Source organism: Bombina bombina, chromosome 6 (genome assembly GCF_027579735.1).
Source record: "Bombina bombina isolate aBomBom1 chromosome 6, aBomBom1.pri, whole genome shotgun sequence".
Classification (NCBI taxonomy): Eukaryota; Metazoa; Chordata; class Amphibia; order Anura; family Bombinatoridae; genus Bombina; species Bombina bombina.
In genome coordinates this window covers 640,015,660-640,039,466 of record NC_069504.1, presented here as the reverse complement: position 1 = coordinate 640,039,466, position 23,807 = coordinate 640,015,660, and the positions used below count along the sequence as shown (strand labels likewise).

At 37.6% G+C, this 23,807-nt stretch overlaps 1 protein-coding gene across 1 annotated transcript in view; it reads left to right on the top strand.

Moving 5' to 3' along the window:
- RLBP1 (retinaldehyde binding protein 1) overlaps positions 1-5,199 on the top strand; it is a 52,845-nt gene extending 47,646 nt beyond the window's left edge. The window contains exons 4-6 of the mRNA XM_053719356.1: positions 397-555; positions 3,061-3,171; positions 4,865-5,199. Coding sequence (XP_053575331.1) covers positions 397-555; positions 3,061-3,171; positions 4,865-5,023 — 429 coding nt within the window. The 3' untranslated portion in view covers positions 5,024-5,199. The remainder of the gene's footprint in view (positions 1-396; positions 556-3,060; positions 3,172-4,864) is intronic.
- The last annotated feature ends 18,608 nt before the right edge of the window (positions 5,200-23,807 follow it).

The window sequence follows — 23,807 nt, the reverse complement described above, 5'->3', positions numbered from 1 at the left end:
TTTAAATATATGATCATATTTCTCAGATCATGAAGATAGTGCAGCTGATAAAAATAGATAATGGCTGCTTGTGATCGCACCAGCATTGAAAAAGACTCACTGACAACTGTTAAAATGCTGATAATTATCAAACAATAGATTATCAACTCCTAGATGTCCTTTTTTAAATGCTGTAGACAAACAATAAGAATTGGATATCTTTATGAGGAGAGCCCTACAGCTCTGTATTTACACTATTATGCATTTTTAGTCAGGTAAAAAAACTGTAGACTGTATTCACACAGATCATTTTTTACTTATCATTACATAAACTATTTTTTTAAATGAATATGTTAAAAATATTAAGTTACTCCAATACAGGGTAAATATCTAATCATATACTAAAATGTGATTTAGATCCTACGTGCATATTGCATTATTCTGGAGAGTTTGCTGCAAAATGAAGAAACTCAGATAAATGGATTCTGTATCATTGAGAATTTTAAAGGCTTCACGATGCAACAGGCTTCAGGCATCAAACCTTCTGAGCTGAAGAAAATGGTGGACATGCTGCAGGTAACATTGTATAACCAAAGTTCTTGGTTTACTTTTACAGTAACTGTGTTCCTTTAGCAAAAATATATATATATATATATATTTATTTCACAGGAATTTAAATCACTAGGATCTCACAGACTTTCCACTCAACTGAATCCTCTGCTCTCTAACATTTCATCCCTCTCTTGCCCAAACCTTGTTGCTTTACAGTATAATTCGGCACTAAAATCAACACTTGACAAAGCTGCACCCTCCTCTGTTCATCGTACATCCATCACTCTACGGCAAATGTGGCACACTAAACAGACCAGATATCTTCAGCAATGTTCACAGGCTGCTGAACGGCAGTGGGGGAAATCACGCACCTGTGCTGATTTCCGCATTATAAATTCATCCTTAAGTCCTACAACTCTGCGCTCAGCCTGGCCAAACAAGTCTATTTTTTCTTCCTTGTGTCATCTCACGCATCCAACCCCAGAAAGCTGTTCTCAACCTTTAACTCCCTTCTATGTCTGCCTGCACCCCCACCCACTACCAACCTCACTGCCCAGATTATTGCTGATCACTTCAAAAATAAAATTGACACCATTAGAAAAGAGATCTGCACCTCACACCCCTCAAACCCAGCAATCCTACTCCTAAATGGCCTTCCAAAACACTGCCTCTCCTCCCTCCAATCTATTATGAATGCTTCCGCTAGACTCATCCACCTAAGTTACCGATCTACATCCGCTGCTCCGCTCTGCCAGTCTCTACACTGGCTCCCCATACACTCCAGAATACAACTATGTAACCCTAACTTACAAAGCACTAAACAGTCTAACTCCCAACTATATTTCCTCTTTCATTGTGAAATATTCCCCATTGGGTCCTCTTTGATCAACCTCTGACCTACGTCTCTCCACTCCTGTTATCTCTATATCCCACTCCCGCCTCCAAGACTTTGCACGTGCTGCTCCTGTCCTCTGGAAATCTCTACCCCGCTCCATAAGACTGTCTCCAACCTTGTACAGCTTCAGACGCTCTTTGAAAACCCACCTATTCAGAGAAGCTTACCATCTCTCCTCCATTCCTCATCCGAACCAAACTAATACATGAACTGCCTGATTCACTGCTGCAACTACAACCGATGTGACAAGCTACTCCAACCTTATGTCTCTACACCCTAAACCTGTAGACTGTGAGCTCTCCGGAGCAGGGCCCTCTTCCTCCTGTACTAGATTTGTTTCGTTTTGTTATGTTTTGTATTTTATCACAAATCTTTGTCATTGTATATCCCTATCATTGTACCCAGCGCTACGAAATTTGTCAGCGCTGTAAAAATAAATGATAATAATAATAATAATAAATACCTCTGTGATTACCTTGTATCTAAGCCTCTGCAGACTGCCCCCTTATCTCAGTTCTTTTGACAGTTTTCCAGTTTAGCCAATCAGTGCTGACTCATAAATAACTCCACCAGAGTGAGCACAATGTTATCTATATGACCTACATGAACTAGCAGTGTCTAACTGTGAAAAACTGTCAAAATGCAGAGATAAGAGGCAGTTCAATGGCTTAGAAATTAGCATACGAGCCTACCTAGGTTTAGCTTTCCACAAAGAATACCAAGAAAGCAAAGCTAATTTGATGCTAAAAGTAAATTGGAAAGATATTTAAAATGGCATGCCCTATCAGTTATATTGTCACATGATTTTTGCAGTAAACGTTGTCTACAGAGCATTGGCAAGAAACTGACTGGAGCAAGTGCAGGTGTCTCCTAGCAACCACTTCAAAGGATAAGCAGCTCCTTTGCCTTCCTGTAGAGAAGTTTTTCCAATTCCTGCCCAAAGCTGTGCACATTTAATACTTTAGAACCCTAATGCTGATACATTCTATACGTGAATGCTTGATTAGTGAAGTGGCTCTTTTATGTGTCCCAAAATGGCAAAAAATATTAGCTAAAGAATACTCAAGAGGCTTTTCAAAGGGTACTTAACTGGACTATTAAACAATACAAAGTTTGCTAAAAAAAAATGACAATTTTAATGCTTATGTGTTCACTTGAGCGCAAATTAAATTTGTGCCCATCAGGTTTGCACAAGTGAAGACCTAGTGTAAAGTGTAAGGGTTAGAAAATAATTGCACTATTTATTATATAGTGTTATTATGAGTGTAACTGTACTTTGTAATGTATTTTTGATGTGTTGTGTGACACTTTTTTCCCCCAAAACAGTTAACCACAGCTCTAAACCACAGCTCTAAACATTCTAGCGTAAATCGTGATTGCGCTCACGCAATCGCGCTTACTTTCAACTCGTAATATGAGCGTAATTAAACAAGCGCGCAAACGGTCGTGAAAATCCAATATCACTTGCTCAAAAACGTTTGCGCTCCACTTGTAATCTGGCCCTATACGATTAAAATTATGTAAATCCTTTAAAACATTTTAAAATAATCTTTATTTTTTTTTTGCAGATTACTGAATTTCCATTTTGAGAAAAATAATTTAAACTGACAAATTCTAATGTCTTTTATTAACAGGACTCATTTCCAGCAAGATTTAAGGCAGTTCATTTTATATATCAGCCCTGGTACTTTACAACAACTTATAATGTTGTGAAACCTTTCCTGAAAAGTAAACTCCTTGAAAGGGTAAGTGTTTGAAATGTTTTACTAGATAAAGTACTCAAAGTTAGTAGCATGAGACTGTTGTGTAATGGATTTTGCTATGCCCATTCCAATTGGCTGTGATGAAATGTCCACAAGTCTGTAACTATCTACTAAAATAATACAGCAAATAAATCAGAAATAAGGTTGTTCTCCTGAGTCTTGTAACGTGATAAGTTAACAGAAACACATCAGGGCTACCTGTTTCTTTACATTAACATATTCTGCCCATACACTCTATACCAAGGGCATATTTTGGCGTAGACCAATTAGGCCTGGTCCTAGAGTAACAGGATTTAGTTTGGGCAGCACCTTTTGAAAAGTAATTCTATGGTTTTACCTTTTCTATACTCTCCAAAATTGTATTTGTTAATTGTATTACAAGAATATATGATATATGGATGTCTAGTAAGGGTGCATGACGTCTCTATACGTCTCTGGCCTCCCTGGCATCTGGTTGTGAGAAATATATAAGGTATATAAATGCATTTAAGTTATTAGTGTGGGTGATTCTGCTGGCAGCAGACCTTTCAGTGCCTAGTGGACACCAAAAACTAAATTTGCCACTGCTGCATTCATAGATATCTCCGCAAACAGCAGTTACATTCTAGAAAAGTAATAGACATTGACATTTGTTACATGATATTCAAATAAAAAACAAGAGGGTTTATGTTAGGTAATCAGAAAGGGCTCTTTTAATATGAATAAAAGGTGCATCTAGTGCTATGTGGGCACTGTGGGCAAAGAGGTTGGTGATAACTATTTCTACCAATAGGTGCAGCTAAACTCTACAACAGTGAGACCACACAATCTAACAAGAAAGTCTATCATACCACTGTAGTAATACAAAGGTGGCATTTCCCAAGACATATGAGCAATGCTTCCAAAGTTATACAGGACGTTTGACATTCCTATAAATAATGGATGTGTTTTGTGGTCTTATTATATTGGCACATGCTAAGGTCTTATTGCTTTGTCCAAACCTTCATTACCCCTATATTGGATATTTTAAAAAGACCCTCTTCTCGTAATGGTGTAATTATAGTAAAAGTGTCATTTGCAAGTGGGAAAAATCACATTACTTACCAGTGCAATTTTTCCTTATTTTGCTCTTAATAACCTCTGTTTAATGGCCATGTTAGGAAATAGTCAGGTTCTTGGCTTTGTTAATAGCACTACTTACTCAAAATAGACTTATTTATGTTATTATGAAATGCCTTTTTCTCTCCTTGTAAAATCAGTAGAGGGGGGGCTTTTTTAGGTGGGGAAATAAACATATACAAACAAAAAAGATTTTACTTAATAAATTGACAAAAAAGGTGTAAAAAATATTTAAATTCCAAATATAAGTATCTGCCTCTAAATCAAATAAATTACCCCAATACTGTCTCTAAATCTCGAGGGAGGCTTTATTTAAATTAAGCTATAATTATTATCGTTTCTCTTTCCTTTCTGCTGTCTGTGTTACTGTGATGACAACAGTAAGTTTACATAATAAATACCCAGGCAAATAAGTAAAAAGAAATTTAGTACATGTAGATATCAGTAAGAAGTTGCTAGTCTGTATATATCGGCCACTTGCATTTACTATGCTATAACGTTGTGTTATAGTTTTACTTTTTTTGCCTGAATAACAAATTTTGTAGCCGGTAATACTTATACTTTAATATTTATTTAGGTTTTTGTGCATGGAGATGATCTTGAATCTTTCAACAAAGAGATACATGCTGACATCTTGCCATCTGACTTTGGAGGAAACTTACCCAAATATGATGGAAGAGTTATTGCTGAGAAACTGTTTGGGCCAAGAAATGAATCCGAAGATACAGCTCTTTAAAAAATCAAAAACATGTTTTTGTATTAGTATGAAAATGTAAAGTTATTAAAATGGTAGTTCTTTTACAGCAATCATAAGTTCCACATGAAATCTGGTTAATTTAAATCTGCAGGCTGATAGTAAATCTGTTTGTGCCAATGTGTAAAAGCAAGTTATCTTACATGAAAGGGAGTAAAATAAACAGCAGATTTGAGAACATTGTCTGTGTAAATTGGCCTGTTGTGATTACAAACATCCTAACCTGCAAGAGAGATATCCGTTCACTCCAGTAATTGTAAATGTATACAATGGAAGAAAAACAAAATTGCATGGCAAACATTAGGACACGTTTTAGTGAGAAAAAAAAACTGTGTAGTATCTTCCAGTGTAAATAATTGAATAATCTAATAATAAATCTAGGACTTTTTGTCAAAAATGTGAACAAAACAAAACAGATTTTATTTATTGTGCAACTCTATACAAACCTCCATTTCTTATCTTCAATATATGACATCATATAAATACTTCCAGTGCAAACTTGTTAAAATAGGAAGGTCAAAAGACACTTTCTCCAGGGTATTTTGACGATTATGAACTTTGTGATGACAACATAAATTGATTAGTAGGTTCCAGGTGTGTTTGTATTGTTTTCTATAGACTGTAGCGCTCCAAATATCTTTTACTTTATTTTATTCTAAGCGTGACAGACATAGGCAACATTTCAGGAAGAGCCCATATATATATAATACTTATATGTCTATATATGTGTACATATTTATTTATATGTGTATATATGTATTTACAGACATATATAAACACGAAAAACATATTTATGCAATATTCATTTTTAATAAAGTGTTTAGCTATGTATTTACTGTAAATATTTGGCATTCCTATGTTCTGCACATAGCAGAATATTATCTAAGTATTTATAACTCTGTATATATCTATACCTATATATAATCATGTATATAGGTATAAATATATATTGTACCAAAATACAATTATATATATATATATATATATATATATATATATATATATATATATAAATATTTATTTAGGAATAAATAGAACATATTCTTGTATGTAAAGAATATTGGAATGTGAAATATTCATATTTTTATGTCAGGTTAGCGCAAATAAGAATATGCGATTGGGTTTGTGCTCCATTAACCTCTATGGAGGAATAGGTTATTGCACGCACAATATTCTAAGTTTGGCTTTTTGCGCTTGTTGGGTTAGCATGCGAGCGAAAACAGTTTACTTTCAACTCATAATACTAGCGCAACCCGAAGCACGCAAAAAGCTTACTTTTAGAGCAGTTAACGCTTGAGTGGGAGCATTAAATAACGCTCCACTTCTAATCTGGCCCATAGTGTGTAGTGACTGGACACATGGCTAGTACAGTTACTGGATAGATGGCTAATAGACTTATCACTGGGCACATGACTGGTTGTGGTGTCAGTGTACAGTGACTGGGCACATGGCTAATATAGCTATCACTGTACAGTTACTGGGCACATAGCTAGTAGTGGCGTCAGTGTAAGGCGACTGTGCACATTGCTAGTAGTGGCGTCAGTGTAAGGTGACTGGGCACATGGCTAATAGAGGTATCACTGTATGATGACTGGGCACATGGCTATTAGTGGTGTCAGTGTACAGTGACTGGGCGCATGGCTAGTACATACCCCCAACTGTCCCGATTTTCACAGGACAGTTCCGATTTTAGGGGTCTGTCCCGCTGTCCCGGGTTGCTAGCCATCATTCACCTTGTGGTAAACCCAAATCCATAAATCTTCTAGGATAGACTTGGAAAGTAAAAAAATAAGTTTGTGCCAAGTTTCAATTGATTGATGTTTAGGTGAATTTTGGTATATTAAGCTCTTTTTTACGTTAAGCAATTCACATGAAATGTTTAATTCTATTTGGCCCATACTCAGAAGCAGCTGGCTTTTTTTCTCCCAGGGTTAAATACCTGTTAGATTTCCTGTGGAAAAGGAATGGTGTGTGGGTTAAGCAGGAGTAAGAAGGCTGTATACCCTCTGACCTCAGGTAATGGTGGCCTCTCTGACCTACCTCTGGTAGTGATGACGTCTAACCCCTGGTGATAATACTAGCATGCCTTCAGTTTTATACAATGAGCAGTGCTAACACCAGGGTAATGAACAGTGGCAGCCGCAGACTGCCAGCTAATGTGCTTGCCTACCCCAGGACCCCATACAATGAATTACAGATACCCATATATATGATGGAGTGTGTGTGTCTATCTGTATCTATAAGTGTGTGTGTATCTGTATGTATAAGTTTATGCTATGTAGTGTGTGTGTCTGCATGTATAAATGTAAGCTATGTAGTGTGTGTGTGTGTGTATGTATGCATAAGTGTGTATCTGCATGTATAAGTGTATACTATGTAGTGTTTGTGTATCTGCATGTATAAGAGTATACTATGTAGTGTCTGTGTATCTGCATGTATAAGTGTATGCTGTGTAGTATGTGTGTCTCTGCATGTATAAGTGTATGCTGTGTAGTATGTGTGTATCTGCCTGTATAAGTGCATGCTATGTAGTGTGTGTGTATCTGCATGTGTAAGTGTATACTATGTAGTGTGTGTATCTGCATGTATAAGTGTATGCTATGTTGTGTGTGTGTGTGTGTGTGTGTGTGTGTGTGTGTATCTGCCTGTATAATTGCATGCTATGTAGTGTGTGTGTATCTGCATGTATAAGTGTATGGTATGTAGTGTGTGTATCTGCCTGTATAAGTCTATGCTATGTAGTGTCTGTATCTGAATGTATAAGTGTATGCTATGTAGTGTGTGTTTGTGTGTATCTGCCTGTATAAGTGTATGCTATGTAGTGTGTGTGTGTATCTGCCTGTATAAGTGTATGCTATGTAGTGTGTGTATCTGAATGTATAAGTGTATGCTCTGTAGTGTGTGTGTGTATCTGCATGTATAAGTGAATGCTATGTAGTGTGTGTGTATCTGCCTGTATAAGTGTATGCTATGTAGTGTGTGTATCTGAATGTATAAGTGTATGCTCTGTAGTGTGTGTGTGTGTATCTGCATGTATAAGTGTATGCTATGTAGTGTGTGTATCTGAATGTATAAGTGTATGCTATGTAGTGTGTGTGTATCTGCAAGTATAAGTGTAAGCTATGTAGTGTGTTTGTGTATCTGTATGTATAAGTGTATGCTATGTAGTGTGTGTATCTGAATGTATAAGTGTATGCTATGTAGTGTGTGTGTATCTGCAAGTATAAGTGTAAGCTATGTAGTGTGTTTGTGTATCTGTATGTATAAGTGAATGCTATGTAGTATGTGTGGGTATCTGCATGTATAGGTGTATGCTATGTAGTGTGTGTATATCTGCATGCATAAGTGTATGCTGTGTAGTATGTGTGTGTATCTGCCAGTATAAGTGTATGCTGTGTAGTGTGTGTGTATCTGCCTGTATAAGTGTATGCTATGTAGTGTGTGTGTATCTGCATGTGTAAGTGTATGCTATGTAGTGTGTGTGTATCTGCCTGTATAAGTGTATGCTATGTAGTGTGTGTATCTGAATGTATAAGTGTATGCTCTGTAGTGTGTGTGTGTGTGTATCTGCATGTATAAGTGTATGCTATGTAGTGTGTGTATCTGCATGTATAAGTGTATGCTATGTAGTGTGTGTGTGTGTGTGTGTATCTGCAAGTATAATTGTAAGCTATGTAGTGTGTTTGTGTATCTGTATGTATAAGTGAATGCTATGTAGTATGTGTGGGTATCTGCATGTATACGTGTATGCTATGTAGTGTGTGTATATCTGCATGCATAAGTGTATGCTGTGTAGTATGTGTGTGTATCTGCCAGTATAAGTGTATACTGTGTAGTGTGTGTGTATCTGCCTATAAGTGTATGCTATGTAGTGTGTGTGTATCAGCATGTATATGTGTATGCTATGTAGTGTGTGTGTATCTGCATGTATAAGTGTATGCTATGTAGTGTGTGTGTATCTGCATGTGTAAATGTAAGCTATGTAGTGTGTGTTTCTGTGTATTTGAGTGTGTGTACATGCATATGTGTAAATTGTGTTACTGTGCATTTTTGCTGACTTTAGTATAAGGTGACTGGGCACATGGTTAGTAAGGGTGTCAGTATAAGGTAACTGGGCATATGGCTAGTTAGAGGTATCAGTGTAAGGAGACTGGGCACATGGCTAGTTAGAGGTGTCAATATAAGGTGACTGTGCACATGGCTAGTAGAGGTATCCGTATATAGTGACTGGGCACATGACTAGTTAGAGGTGTCAGTATAAGGTGACTGGTCACATGGCTAGTTAGAGGTGTCAGTATAAGGTGACTTGGCACATGGTTAGTAGAGGTATCAGTGTAAAGTGACTGGGCATATGGCTAGTTAGAGGTGCCAGTATAAAGTGACTGGACACATGGCTAGGGCACTGTGACAAAGACAGAGCACCTCCTGAGCACCTTCTGAGGATCAATGTAATGGTATTAGGACCAAGAGGACAAAGACTAATATCAAACAATATAGAGTCCAAAAAAAGGATTTAGGAAATCTTTCAAACAGGATTCTTATAGCTTGACTGCACTCCTCCTCCCAACATGGATGTGATGGTCCAGGTCCAGGAATAACAAGCAAACAGAGGGGCGCCTCATGTGTGTATTGATCAGTGTATCTTACGTCAAATACAATGTATGCACATAAATGGGTACTCACATTTATCAAAAGCACCCAGATGTGCTTATAGAAGCAGACTAATAGATTTGGGCATATCAGCTCTCCCTCTCCCAGTATCAGGAACAATCAGGAAGAATTCCAAACTCCAATAGTGCTGTGCAAATTAGCAAGGATAGATCTCCAGACTGCTTGTGATAGCTAGAGCTCACAAGGGGCTGTATAAATATGGCACAACCAAACTTCTAAAGTTTGTAAAGGCATTTAATTAAAAACACATTAAAACAATAGCAGCAGGCATATAGGGGCAATGAAGGTTCCCCTTGAATCATGCAATGTGTTTCTGGGCACATGGCTTGTAGAGGTGTCAGTATAAGTTGACTGGGCACATGACTAGTAGAGGTGTCAGTATAAGGTGACTGGGCACATGGCTAGTTAGAGGTGTCAGTATAAGGTGACTGGGCACATGGCAAGTTAGAGGTTTCAGTATAAGGTGACTGGGCACATGGCTAGTAGAGGTGTCAATGTTCATTGAGTTTTTGACATAGTGAATCATTCAAAGCATGTGGCATTAACTGTATATTTTTCTGCTATTTTACCTGTGTATGGGCAGAATAGCAAAGATGCAGTGGATAACAGGAATTTAACACTTGGTTAAATAAGTGGTGCTGGAAAAGAGGATTTGCTTTTATTGACCATCATAGCTCGGTTTGACAAGATATTACGTATTTATCAAAATTAAAATTAACCAGTCTGTGGGTCCTGATAAAATTCATCCAATGGTTTTAAAGAAACTTTGATCTGTGCTAGTTGCCCCAGTTGTTCCAGCAGATTAGAGAATAGCACATGTGGTACCTCTTCATAAAAGGGTAGTATGGAAGACTCTGGTAACTACAGGCCAGTCAGTTTAACCTAAAGGGACAGTCTACCATATAATTGTTATTGTTTTAAAAGATAGATAATCCCTTTATTACCCATTCCACAGTTTTGCATAACCAACACAGTTATAACAATATACTTTTTACCTCTGTGATTACCTTGTATCTAGGAACCTTCTTCCAGCCCCCTGATCACATGACTATGACTGTTTATTATCTATTGTCTTAAATTTAGCATTGTTTTGTGCTAAATCTATTCTAGATATATAGGTATAGATGTGTATTTTATATTAACAGTATCAGATATATAGAAATGTATATTTAATAATAAAAAGTTTTACGTATCATGTTTCGCGTTTAGATTTTAGAGCGGTTGGGTTAGTGAGCGAGTTTGGGTGCTATTCACCTTATACTGAAATTTCTAACTAGCCATGTGCCCAGTCATCTTATACTGACACCTCTAACTAGCCATGTGCCCAGTCACCTTAAACTGACACCTCTACTAGCCATGTGCCCAGTCACCTTAAACTGACACCTCTACTAGCCATGTGCCCAGTCAACTTATACTGACACCTCTACAAGCCATGTGCCCAGAAATGCATTGCATGATTCAAGGGGAACCCTCATTGCCCCTATATGCCTGCTGCTATTGTTTTAATGTGTTTTTAATTAAATGCCTTTACAAACTTTAGAAGTTTGGTTGTGCCATATTTATACAGCCCCTTGTGAGCTCTAGCTATCACAAGCAGTCTGGAGATCTATCCTTGCTAATTTACACAGCACTAGTGCAGTTTGGAATTCTTCCTGATTGTTCCTGATACCGGGAGAGGGCAAGCTGATATGCCCAAATCTATCAGCCTGCCTCTGTAAGCACATCAGGTTACTTTTGATAAAAACTGGGGAATTCATCTGCTGCCTCCCTTTACAGATCAACATTATACTTCTCTACCATTACCTCTGCTAATATGTTTTAGTACTGGTTTGGCTGTCTGCTATATGTGGATGGGTGTCTTCTGGTAAGTATATATAATTTTTAAGACACTCTCAGCTATGTTTGGCACTTTATCTTATAAAGTTTTAAATTTATATTGTATATATTTGCCATGAGTCAGGTCTGTGTATTTCCCTTTGCATTTTAACAGTTTCAACATGGAAATTATGTTTATGGGAGTTTTTAGGCTTATCTGGGGTTCCAGTTAGTTGTAACTTGGAGTCAATTTTTTTCAAAATTTTCGTGGGCCTAGGCTCGCGATGACGCAGAATGTTACTTTTTATTGCAACATTTTTGGCGCAAATTTTTTTTGCCGCAAAGTCATGTCTGCCGTGACGCGAGTTGCATCATTTATTGCATCTTTCTTGACGCAAGTTTTTTGTGCGCAAAATCTTGCGAGTTGCGTCATTTTCATTTGTTAAGCTTTGGCGCCAAAAGTTTTTTCCTGTGCGTTTGCATCATTTTTGGCACCAAAATTTGTTATATTAAGTCTTTCCCTCTTTTGATTCATAGACGGCTAGGTTGCTTGCTTTTGATTTCACTTTTGTATAAAAATGTTATCATAAGCATTTTTTCCCATTCCTAAAACTGCTATTTGATTAAATTGGATATTTTGTTTAAATTTTATTTTTTGTTACATTTTGCAAGATGTCTCAAACTGATCCTGCCTCTGATGTTAATGTAGGAACTAAGCTGCCTGAACACAATTCTACCAAAGCTAAGTGTGTTTGTTGTAAATTAGCTGATCTTACTTCTTCAGCTCAAATATGTGGCACTTGTTATGAAAAATGATTACATGCTGAGTACAAATACATCTTCTAATAATCCTTCACAGTCTAATGTACATGGTATTCCTGTAGATATGAAAAATGATATTGCTGCAGTCTTAGAGAAGGATATGACTGCTATTCCGCCTTCGAATAAATGTATAAGGTCTCCTAACTTCTCATAAATCTGATGAAGTTTGTATTGATCAATAGCATACTGAAGTATCTTCTGCTTATGAGGATTTCTCTGGCTCAGATTATCCTACTTCAGAGACTGAAATTGATAAATCAGCCTTACTTTTTAAGATTGAATATATTCAGTCTTTATTAATGGAAGTATTGTTTACTTTGGGTATTGAGGAATCTAGTCCTCTTGATAACAAGAATAGCAAATATTTGAATTATATTTTTAAAACTTCTGAGGTTACTCCTGAAGTTTTTCCTGTTCCAGATGCTATCTCTCATATGTTTACTAAAGAATGGTCTAAACTTGGTGCTTCTTTTAACCCTTCTTCTAGGTTTAAAAAGCTTTATCCTTTACCTGTAGCTAATTTACGCCTAGATTATGAGTTTTGTCGGTAAAGACCCGCGGTGCTAACAAGCCTTTTTTTTCCAGCGCTCCCTTAAGACAACGCTGGTATTACGAGTTGTCTGAATGGCTGCGTTAGCCTCAGAAAAGTGAGCGTTGAGCCAAATTTAGCTCCACTTCAACTCTCAATACCAGCGTTGCCTACAGTAGCGGTAAGTTGGAAAAACGTGCTCATGCATGATTTTCCCATAGGAAACAATGGGGCTGAGCTGGCTAAAAAAAAAACTAACACCTGCAAAAAAGCAGCGTTCAGCTCCTAACGCAGCACCATTGTTTCCTATGGGGAAACACTTTCAAAGTCTACACCTAACACCCTAACATGAACCCCGAGTCTAAACAACCCTAATATTACACTTATTAACCCATAATCTGCCGACACCGCTATCGCTGACACCTACATTATATTATTAACCCCTAATCTGCTGCTCCGGACACCGCCGCAACCTACATTATACCTATGAACCCCTAATCTGCTGTCCCTAACATCGCCGACACCTATATTATATTTATTAACCCCTAATCTGTCCCCCCCCTACGTCGCCGCCACCTACCTACACTTATTAACCCCTAATCTGCCGATCGGACATCGCCGCCACTATAATAAAACCCCTAAACCGCCGCACTCCCGCCTCGCAAACACTATAATAAATTGTATTAACCCCTAATCTGCCCTCCCTAACATCGCCGCCACCTACCTTCAATAATTAACCCCTTATCTGCCGCCACCAATGTCGCCGCTACTATAATAAAGTTATTAACCCTTAAACCTAAGTCTAACTCTAACCCTAACACCCCCCTAATTTAAATATAATTTAAATAAAACGAACTAAAATTACTATCATTAAATTAATTAATCCTATTTAAAACTAAATACTTACCTATAAAATAAACCCTAATATAGCTACAATATAACTAATAGTTACATTGTAGCTATTTTCGGATTTATATTTATTTTACAGGCAACTTTGTATTTATTTTAACTAGGTAAAATAGCTATTAAATAGTTAATAACTATTTAATAGCTACCTAGTTAAAATAATTACAAAATGACCTGTAAAATAAATCCTAACCTAAGTTACAAATACACCTAACACTACACTATCAATAAATTAATTAAATAAATTAACTACAATTATCTAAACTAAAATACAATTAAATAAACTAAACTATAGTACAAAAAACCCCCACTAAATTACAAAAAATAAAAAAATATTACAAGAATTTTAATCTAATTATACCTAATCTAAACCCCCTAATAAAATAAATATGCCCCCCAAAATAATAAAATGCCCTACCCTATACTAAATTACAAAAGTAATCAGCTTTTGCGGGGCATTGCCCCAAAGTAATCAGCTCTTTTACCTGTAAAAAAAAATACAATCCCCCCCAACATTATAACCCACCACCCACACACCCCTACTCTAAACCCACCCGATCCCCCCTTAAAAAAAACTAACACTACCCCCCCTGAAGATCACCCTACCTTGAACCGTCTTCAGCCAGCCGGCCACCGATGGGCCAGAAGTGGACATCCGGAACGGCAGAAGTCTTCATCCAATCAGGGTAGAAGAGGTCCTCCAAGAGGCAGATCTCTTCATCCAAGCAGCATCTTCTATCTTCAATCAACCGGACCGGAGCAGAGCCATCTTGAATCCAGCCGACGCGGAGCCGATTGGCTGATTGGATGAGCCAATAGAATGCAAGGTCAATTCTATTGGCTGATCCAATGAGCCATTCGAATTGAACTTCAATCCGATTGGCTGATTACATCAGCCAATCAGATTTTTGCTACCTTAATTCCGATTGGCTGATAGAATCCTATCAGCCAACCGGAATTCGAGGGATGCCATATTGGATGACATCATTTAAAGGAACCTTCATTCGGACTTAGGACATCGGAAGAAGAGGATGGCTCAGCGTTGGCTGGATTCAAGATGGTTCCGCTCCACTCCGGTTGATTGAAGATAGAAGATGCTGCTTGGATGAAGACATCTGCCGCTTGGAGGACCTCTTCTGCCCTGATCGGATCAAGACTTCTGCCGCTCCGGATGTCCACTTCTGGCCCATCAGTGGCCGGCTGGCTGAAGACGGCTCAAGGTAGGGTGATCTTCAGGGGGGTAGTGTTAGGTTTATTTAAGGGGGGATCAGGTGGGTTTAGAGTAGGGGTGTGTGGGTTGTAATGTTGGGGGGGATTGTATTTTTTTTTTACCGGTAAAAGAGCTGTTTACTTTGGGGCAATGCCCCGCAAGATTACTTTGTAATTTAGTATAGGGTAGGGCATTTTATTATTTTGGGGGGCTTTTTTATTTTATTAGGGGGTTTAGATTAAGTGTAATTAGATTAAAATTCTTGTAATATTTTTTTATTTTTTGTAATTTAGTGTTTGTTTTTTTTGTACTATAGTTTAGTTTATTTAATTGTATTTTAGTTTAGATAATTGTAGTTAATTTATTTAATTAATTTATTGATAGTGTAGTGTTAGGTGTATTTGTAACTTAGGTTAGGATTTATTTTACAGGTAATTTTGTAATTATTTTAACTAGGTAGCTATTAAATAGTTATTAACTATTTAATAGCTATTGTACCTAGTTAAAATAAATACAAAATTTCCTGTAAAATAAATATAAATCCGAAAATAGCTACAATGTAATTATTAATTATATTGTAGCTATTTTAGGGTTTATTTTATAGGTAAGTATTTAGTTTTAAATAGGATTAATTTATTTAATGATAGTAATTTTAGTTCGTTTTATTTAAATTATATTTAAGTTAGGGGGTGTTAGGGTTAGACTTAGGTTTAGGGGTTAATAACTTTATTATAGTAGCGGCGACGTTGGGGGCAGCAGATAAGGGGTTAATAATTGAAGGTAGGGGGCGGCAATGTTAGGGAGGGCAGATTAGGGGTTAATACAATTTATTATAGTGTTTGCAAGGTGGGAGTGCAGTGGTTTAGGGGTTAATACATTTATTATAGTGGCGGCGATGTCCAGTCAGCAGATTAGGGGTTAATAAGTGTTGGTAGGTGGCGGCGATGTTGGGGGGGGCAGATTAGGGGTTATTAAATATAATATAGGTGTCGGCGATGTTAGGGACAGCAGATTAGGGGTTCATAGGTATAATGTAGGTGGCGACGATGTCCGGTCGGAAGATTAGGGGTTAAAAAATTTTATTATAGGGTTTGCGATGTGGGGGGGGGCCTCGGTTTAGGGGTTCATAGGTAGTTTATGGGTGTTAGTGTACTTTTAGCACTGTAGTTAAGAGCTTTATGTTCCGGCGTTAGCCCATAAAACTCTTAACTACTGACTTTTGTTTGCGGTTGGAGTCTTGGTGGTAGAGGGTCTACCGCTCACTTCTTCCAAGACTCGTAATACCAGCATTAGGCAAATCCCATAGAAAAGATAGGATACGCAATTGACGTAAGGGGATTTGCGGTAGCCTCGAGTCGCGGAAAAAAGTGAGCAGTAGACCCTTTCCTGCCTGACTCGTAATACCAGCGTTAGATAAAAAGCAGCGTTAGGACCCCTTAACGCTGCTTTTTAAGGCTAACGCAGAACTCGTAATCTAGGCGTTAGAGTTTTGGGAAAAAGTCTCTAAGGTTGATGGGGCTAATTCTACTCTTGCCAAATGTACTACTATTCCTATGGACGATAGTACTTCCTTTAAGGATCCTTTAGATAGAAAAATTGAATCCTATCTTACAAAAGCATATTTATATACTGGCAATATTCTTAGACCTGCTATTTCTATGGCTGATGTTGCTGCTGCTTCAACTGTTTGGTTAGACAGTTTAGATCAACAGTTAAAATATCCTGAATTGTCTAGCATTGTTCTTTTACTTCAACATGCTAATGATTTCATTTGTGATGATATATTTGATGTCATTAAGATTTATATTAAATATATGTCTTTAGCTATTCTTACTAGAAGAGCTTTATGGCTTAAATCTTGGAATCCTGATATGGTGTCTAAATCTACAGGGAGTGCAGAATTATTAGGCAAGTTGTATTTTTGAGGATTAATTTTATTATTGAACAACAACCATGTTCTCAATGAACCCAAAAAACTCATTAATATCAAAGCTGAATATTTTTGGAAGTAGTTTTTAGTTTGTTTTTAGTTTTAGCTATTTTAGGGGGATATCTGTGTGTGCAGGTGACTATTACTGTTCATAATTATTAGGCAACTTAACAAAAAACAAATATATACCCATTTCAATTATTTATTTTTACCAGTGAAACCAATATAACATCTCAACATTCACAAATATACATTTCTGACATTCAAAAACAAAACAAAAACAAATCAGTGAGTAATATAGCCACCTTTCTTTGCAAGGACACTCAAAAGCCTGCCATCCATGGATTCTGTCAGTGTTTTGATCTGTTCACCATCAACATTGCGTGCAGCAGCAACCACAGCCTCCCAGACACTGTTCAGAGAGGTGTACTGTTTTCCCTCCTTGTAAATATCACATTTGATGATGGACCACAGGTTCTCAATGGGGTTCAGATCAGGTGAACAAGGAGGCCATGTCATTAGATTTTCTTCTTTTATACCCTTTCTTGCCAGCCACGCTGTGGAGTACTTGGACGAGTGTGATGGAGCATTGTCCTGCATGAAAATCATGTTTTTCTTGAAGGATGCAGACTTCTTCCTGTACCACTGCTTGAAGAAGGTGTCTTCCAGAAACGGGCAGTAGGACTGGGAGTTGAGCTTGACTCCATCCTCAACCCGAAAAGGCCCCACAAGCTCATCTTTGATGATACCAGCCCAAACCAGTACTCCACCTCCACCTTGCTGGCATCTGAGTCGGACTGGAGCTCTCTGCCCTTTACCAATCCAGCCATGGGCCCATCCATCTGGCCCATCAAGACTCACTCTCATTTCATCAGTCCATAAAACCTTAGAAAAATCAGTCTTGAGATATTTCTTGGCCCAGTCTTGACGTTTCAGCTTGTGTGTCTTGTTCAGTGGTGGTCGTCTTTCAGCCTTTCTTACCTTGGCCATGTCTCTGAGTATTGCACACCTTGTGCTTTTGGGCACTCCAGTGACGTTGCAGCTCTGAAATATGGCCAAACTGGTGGCAAGTGGCATCTTGGCAGCTGCACGCTTGACTTTTCTCAGTTCATGGGCAGTTATTTTGCGCCTTGGTTTTTCCACACGCTTTTTGCGACCCTGTTGACTATTTTGAATGAAATGCTTGATTGTTCGATGATCACGCTTCAGAAGCTTTGCAATTTTAAGAGTGCTGCATCCCTCTGCAAGATATCTCACTATTTTTGACTTTTCTGAGCCTGTCAAGTCCTTCTTTTGACCCATTTTGCCAAAGGAAAGGAAGTTGCCTAATAATTATGCACACCTGATATAGGGTGTTGATGTCATTAGACCACACCCCTTCTCATTACAGAGATGCACATCACCTAATATGCTTAATTGGTAGTAGGCTTTCGAGCCTATACAGCTTGGAGTAAGACAACATGCATAAAGAGGATGATGTGGTCAAAATACTAATTTGCCTAATAATTCTGCACTCCCTGTAGATTACTATCTTTATCATTTCAGGATAGTAATTTATTTGGTTCTCAATTAGATTCTATTATCTCCACTATCACCGGGGGAAAGGGAGTTTTTCTGCCACAAGATAAGAAATCAGAGGGTAAATTTAAGGCTCCCAATCGTTTTTGTTCCTTTCATCAGAATAGAGAACAAAAGACCTCTCCTTCCCTAAGACTGCATAAAGGTGCAGCCCTCAAACCAGTTCAACTGGTGGGGGGCAGATTGAAATTATTTCAACACATTTGGACAGTTTCTGTTCAAAATCAGTGGATTCAGAATATTGTTTCTCAGAGGTATTGAATAGGTTTCAGAATAAGACCTCCCATGGGAAGAATTTTTCTTTCTAATGTTCCAACAAACCCTGTGAATGCTCAGGCTTTTCGGAAATGTGTTTCAGACCTAGAGTTTTCAGGGGTGATTGTTCCAGTTCCTCTGCAGGAATGGGGTTTGGGTTTTTATTCAAATCTATTCCTTGTCCCAAAGAAGGAAGATTCATTCAGACCAATTCTGGATCTGAAATTTTTAAATCATTTTGTAAGAGTCCCAACTTTCAAGATGGTGACTATAAGGACTATTCTGCCTTTGTTCAGCAAGGTCATTTCATGTTCACAATAGATTCATCCAAACCACTATCGTTTTCTGAGATTCTCTTTTCTAGACAAGCATTACCAATTTGTCACTCTTTGGCCTAGCAACAGCTCAGAGAATCTTTTCTCGGTTCTCGGTGCCTTTCTATCTGTAATCAGAGAGCAAGGTATTGTGGTGTTTCCTTATTTGGACGATATCTTGGTACTAGCTCAATCTTTTCATTTAGCAGAATCTCACACAAAACAACTAGTGTGGTTTCTTCAAAAACATGGTTGGAGGATCAATTTACAAAAGAGTTTCTTGATTCCTCAGACAAGGGTCACCTTTTTAGGTTTCCAAATAGATTCAGTGTCCATGACTCTTTCTCTGACAGACAAGAGATGAATGAATATTTAGAAAATAAAATATCAGCGCACACTGGGTCTAAATCAAGTATCAATATAAAAATAATAATAAAAAATTAAATAAATAATATACAAGTCACATACTTAGCAGTACAATATGTGCATCAAATTAGCAGTAGATAATAAATACCTGTTAAGTTACTATATAGATACTTAGTATAGAGTTCAGAAAAAATATGTATATTTCCCTTTTCGTCAGTTGCAGCTTAGTGTGTAATCCGGGTATCCTGGTCCTGACAAGGAGTAGCAGCTGAAAGATATAAGGAACACACAGCGCCCACCGATTCAAGGTAGTATAAAAATACTTTTAATATCAGCACAATTTAAGCATACATTGCACTTACAAGATAAAAGTTGTTCACAGGCATATCACACAGGTGACAAAGGTCTCCATAGCTGGCCAAACTGGATACTTATTCTCTGTGGAGCGTAGATTTTCAGCGTTCTTGATACTAGGTCCAATGCAATATCCTTCTGAATTCCTTGGATTTGCAAAGCTTTACTCGAACGCCGTTACACCATATAAGTCTGGACACACTTGCAACAAATTGCTAAAGGATTAACCCTATGCGTTTCATTTGCTCCACGGGCAAACTTCTTCAGGGGTATTTTTTGTTCTTGTTTAGTATATGCTAAACAAGAACATAAAATACCCCTGAAGAAGTTTGCCCGGGGAGCAAACGAAACAGCAGATTATCTCAGCCGTCAGACTTCCGGGGGAATGGTCTCTCCATCCAGATGTGTTTTTATATCTTGTACAGATGTGGGATCTGTTGGCATCTGCTCTAAACAAGAAGCTTCCCAGATACCTTTCCAGGTCCAGGGATCCTCAGGCTGAGATGGTGGATGCCTTAGCAGTTCCTTGGTTTTTCCAACCTGTTTACATTTTTCCGCCTCTGGTTCTTCTTCCAAAGCGTGATCTCCAAGATCATATTGGAACAATCTTATGTGTTTCTAAAAGCACCAGCATGGCCTCACAGGTATTGATATTCAGATCTTGTCCGGATGTCCAGTTGCCAGCCTTGGCCACTTCCTTTAAGGCCAGACCTGTCTGAAGGGCCGTTTTTCCATCAGGATCTCAAATCTCTAAATTTAAATACATGGAAATTGAACGCTAAGTGCTCGTAAGTCTGATTCAAGGAAAATGTATCATCGGGTTTTGAAAAACTATATTTCATGGTGTGCCACTCATAATTATTCTTGGCATTCTTAGGATTTTACAGTTTCTTCAGGATGGTTTGGATAAGGGTTTTTCTGCAAATACTTTGAAAGGACAAATTTCTGCTCTCTCTGTCTTATTTCATAGAAAGATTACTAAACTGATATTCACTGTTTTGTTCAGGCTTTGATTCGTATCAAACGCTTATTAAATCTTTTTCTCCTTCTTGGAGTCTCAACTTGGTTTTAAAGATTTTACAGGCTCCTTCTTTTGAGCCTATGCATTATTTGGATATTAAATTACTTTCTTGGAAAGTGCTATTTCTTTTGGCCATCGCTTCTGCTAGAAGAGTTTCTGAATTGTCTGCTCTCTCTTGTGAGTCTCCTTATCTGATTTTCCATCAAGATAAAGCTGTTTTGCGGACTTCATTTAAATTTTTGCCTAAAGTTGTGAATTCTAACAACATTAATAGGGAAATTGTTGTTCCTTCCTTGTGTCCTAATCCTAAGAATACTCTTGAAAGGTCTTTACATTCTTTGGATGTGGTAAGAGCTTTGAAATATTATGTCTTTCTGGCTCCAGGAAAGGGCAGAACGCCCTTTCTCTGGCCTCTTGGTTGAAACCTTTGATTCTCAAAGCTTATTTGGAAGCGGGGCAGTCTCCGCCTCAGAGAATTACAGCTCATCTACTAGATCAGTCACCACTTCTTGGGCTTTTAAGAATTAAGCTTCAGTTGATCAAATTTGCAAAGCAGCAGCTTGATTTTCTTTGCATACTTTTACTAAATTTTACCATTTTGATGTATTTGCTTCTTCGGAAGCAGCCTTTGGTAGTAAGGTTCTTCATGCAGTTGTCCCAGTTTGATTCTAGTGCCTTTGATTTGAGTTTTTTTTTAATTTTTTAAAAAGAAAACAATTATTTCTTTGGATTTAATTTCTCAGCGGCTTTAGCTGTTGTTATTTTATCCCTCCCCCTCTAGTGACTCGTGGATTTCCACATCTTGGGTATTATATCCCATACGTCACTAACTCATGGACTCTTGCCACTTAAATGAAAGAAAACATAATTTATGTAAGAACTTACCTGATAAATTCATTTATTTCATAGTGGCAAGTCCATGAGAACCACCCTATTTTTTGTGGTTATGATTTTTTGTATAAAGCACTTTATTTTTTCCGGTTCCTCTTTTTGTATGCTTTTTACGCCTTCTGTTACACTTCACCTCTTGGCTACATGTTAAACTAAGGTATGAGTAAGGTGGGAGGTGTATTAAAAGGCATTTTGAGGTTTGGGAAACTTTGCCCCCTCCTGGTAGGAATGTATATCCCATACGTCACTAGCTCATGGACTCTTGCCACTATGAAAGAAATTCATTTATTAGGTAAGTTCTTACATAAATTATGTTTTTTTCACCATTAGATGATGTTAGTTCATGTGTGTCATATAGATAACATTGAGCTTATGCACGTGAAGTTACCTTGGAGTTAGCAGTGATTGGCTAAAATGCAAGTCTGTCAAAAGAACTAAAATAAGGGGCAGTTTGCAGAGACTTAGATACAATGGGCAATGGGGAGCTTAGGTTTTTTTAGTTAGTTTTCTTGGGGGGGGGTTGGTTGTGTGGGTAGTGGGTTTTATTGTTGGGGGTTGTTTGTATTTTTTTCCAGGTAAAAGAGCTGATTACTTTGGGGCAATGCCCCGCAAAATGCCCTTTTAAGGGCTATTGGTAGTTTAGTTTAGGCTAGGGTTTTTTTTATTTTGGGTGGGCTTTTTTATTTTGATAGGGCTATTAGATTAGGTGTTATTCCCAGGGGGGGAGTGTCAGGTCAGGCTGAAGCTGTGGGCCCACTGTACCACCTGAAGCAGATGTAGATTATCTGATAAGGATATCCTTAGAACAGACTCAGACCACGCAGCAAATGATCTAACGCTATTCATCTTTATTGAACAGTGCAAGCATGTCTTATAGACTTCAGTAACAGCAGATAGGGTTAACTTGGTGACACGTTAGGACCGTGTCATTTTACACAGTTATACACAGTGTTTGTCAGGGAAAAGTACTAGCTCATAAACAATATCTATAGTCATAACAAGCTAACATCTGCGAGAACAACAAGGTCGTTGGACCATCTTATTGAGATAATACCCTCCTCGGCATAATACCAGGGACATCTACAAGGTTAGCTAGCTTTGCAGAATAAAATGACAAGCATATATTTTCACTACAGAATAACCCATTATAATAAAGTCTGATCATTAAAAAATGGATGCCAATCATTACAAGATGGATGCGAAGAACAAGATGGCTCTAGTCAGGTTCACATTAACCCCTAACATTAGGTGTAGTTAGTTTAAATATATGTAATTTGTTTTTTATTTTCTGTAATTTAATGTTTTATTTTTTTGTACTTTAGATAATTTAATTTAGGTAATTGTATTTAATTTAGTTAATTTATTTAATTATAGTGTAGTGTTAGGTTTTATTGTAACTTAGGTTAGGTTTTATTTTACAGGTACTTTTGTATTTATTTTAGCTAGGTAGTTATTAAATAGTTAATAACTATTTAGTAACTATTCTACCTACTTAAAATAAATACAAACTTTCCTGTAAAATAAAAATAAACCCTAAGATAACTACAATGTAACTATTAGTTATATTGTAGCTAGCTTGGGGTTTATTTTATAGGTAAGTATTTAGTTTTAAATAGGAATTATTTAGGTAATGATAGGAATTTTATTTAGATTTATTTAAATTAGATTTAAGTTAGGGGGTGTTAGGGTTAGACTTAGGTTTAGGGGTTAATACATTTACAGGGGCGGACTGAGACCAACCAGGGCCCCCGGGCAAATGTGTGGCAGGGCCCCCCACTTCCTTTGCTCCACCTAGCTACCTCTTCTGCCCCTCCTCCACCATATTGCCCCTCCCACTTCCCTTGCCCCTCCCACCTCATATGCCCCTCCCCACCACGTTTTTAATTGCCATATAAGAAACAATTTTTTCCTTAAATATTTTAAATAAGAACTAAATATTGTAAATTAACAAGTGCTTGTGCCAAAAAAAAATCTCCCAGCCTATACGCACTACAGTATGGAGCAAAAAGTATTGAGGGTCAGACAAGGGGTTAAAATCACTTCTGTTTACTTGTTACTAGCAGCTAAAGAGGTAAAGTCATTAATTTGTATGTTACTGGCAGCC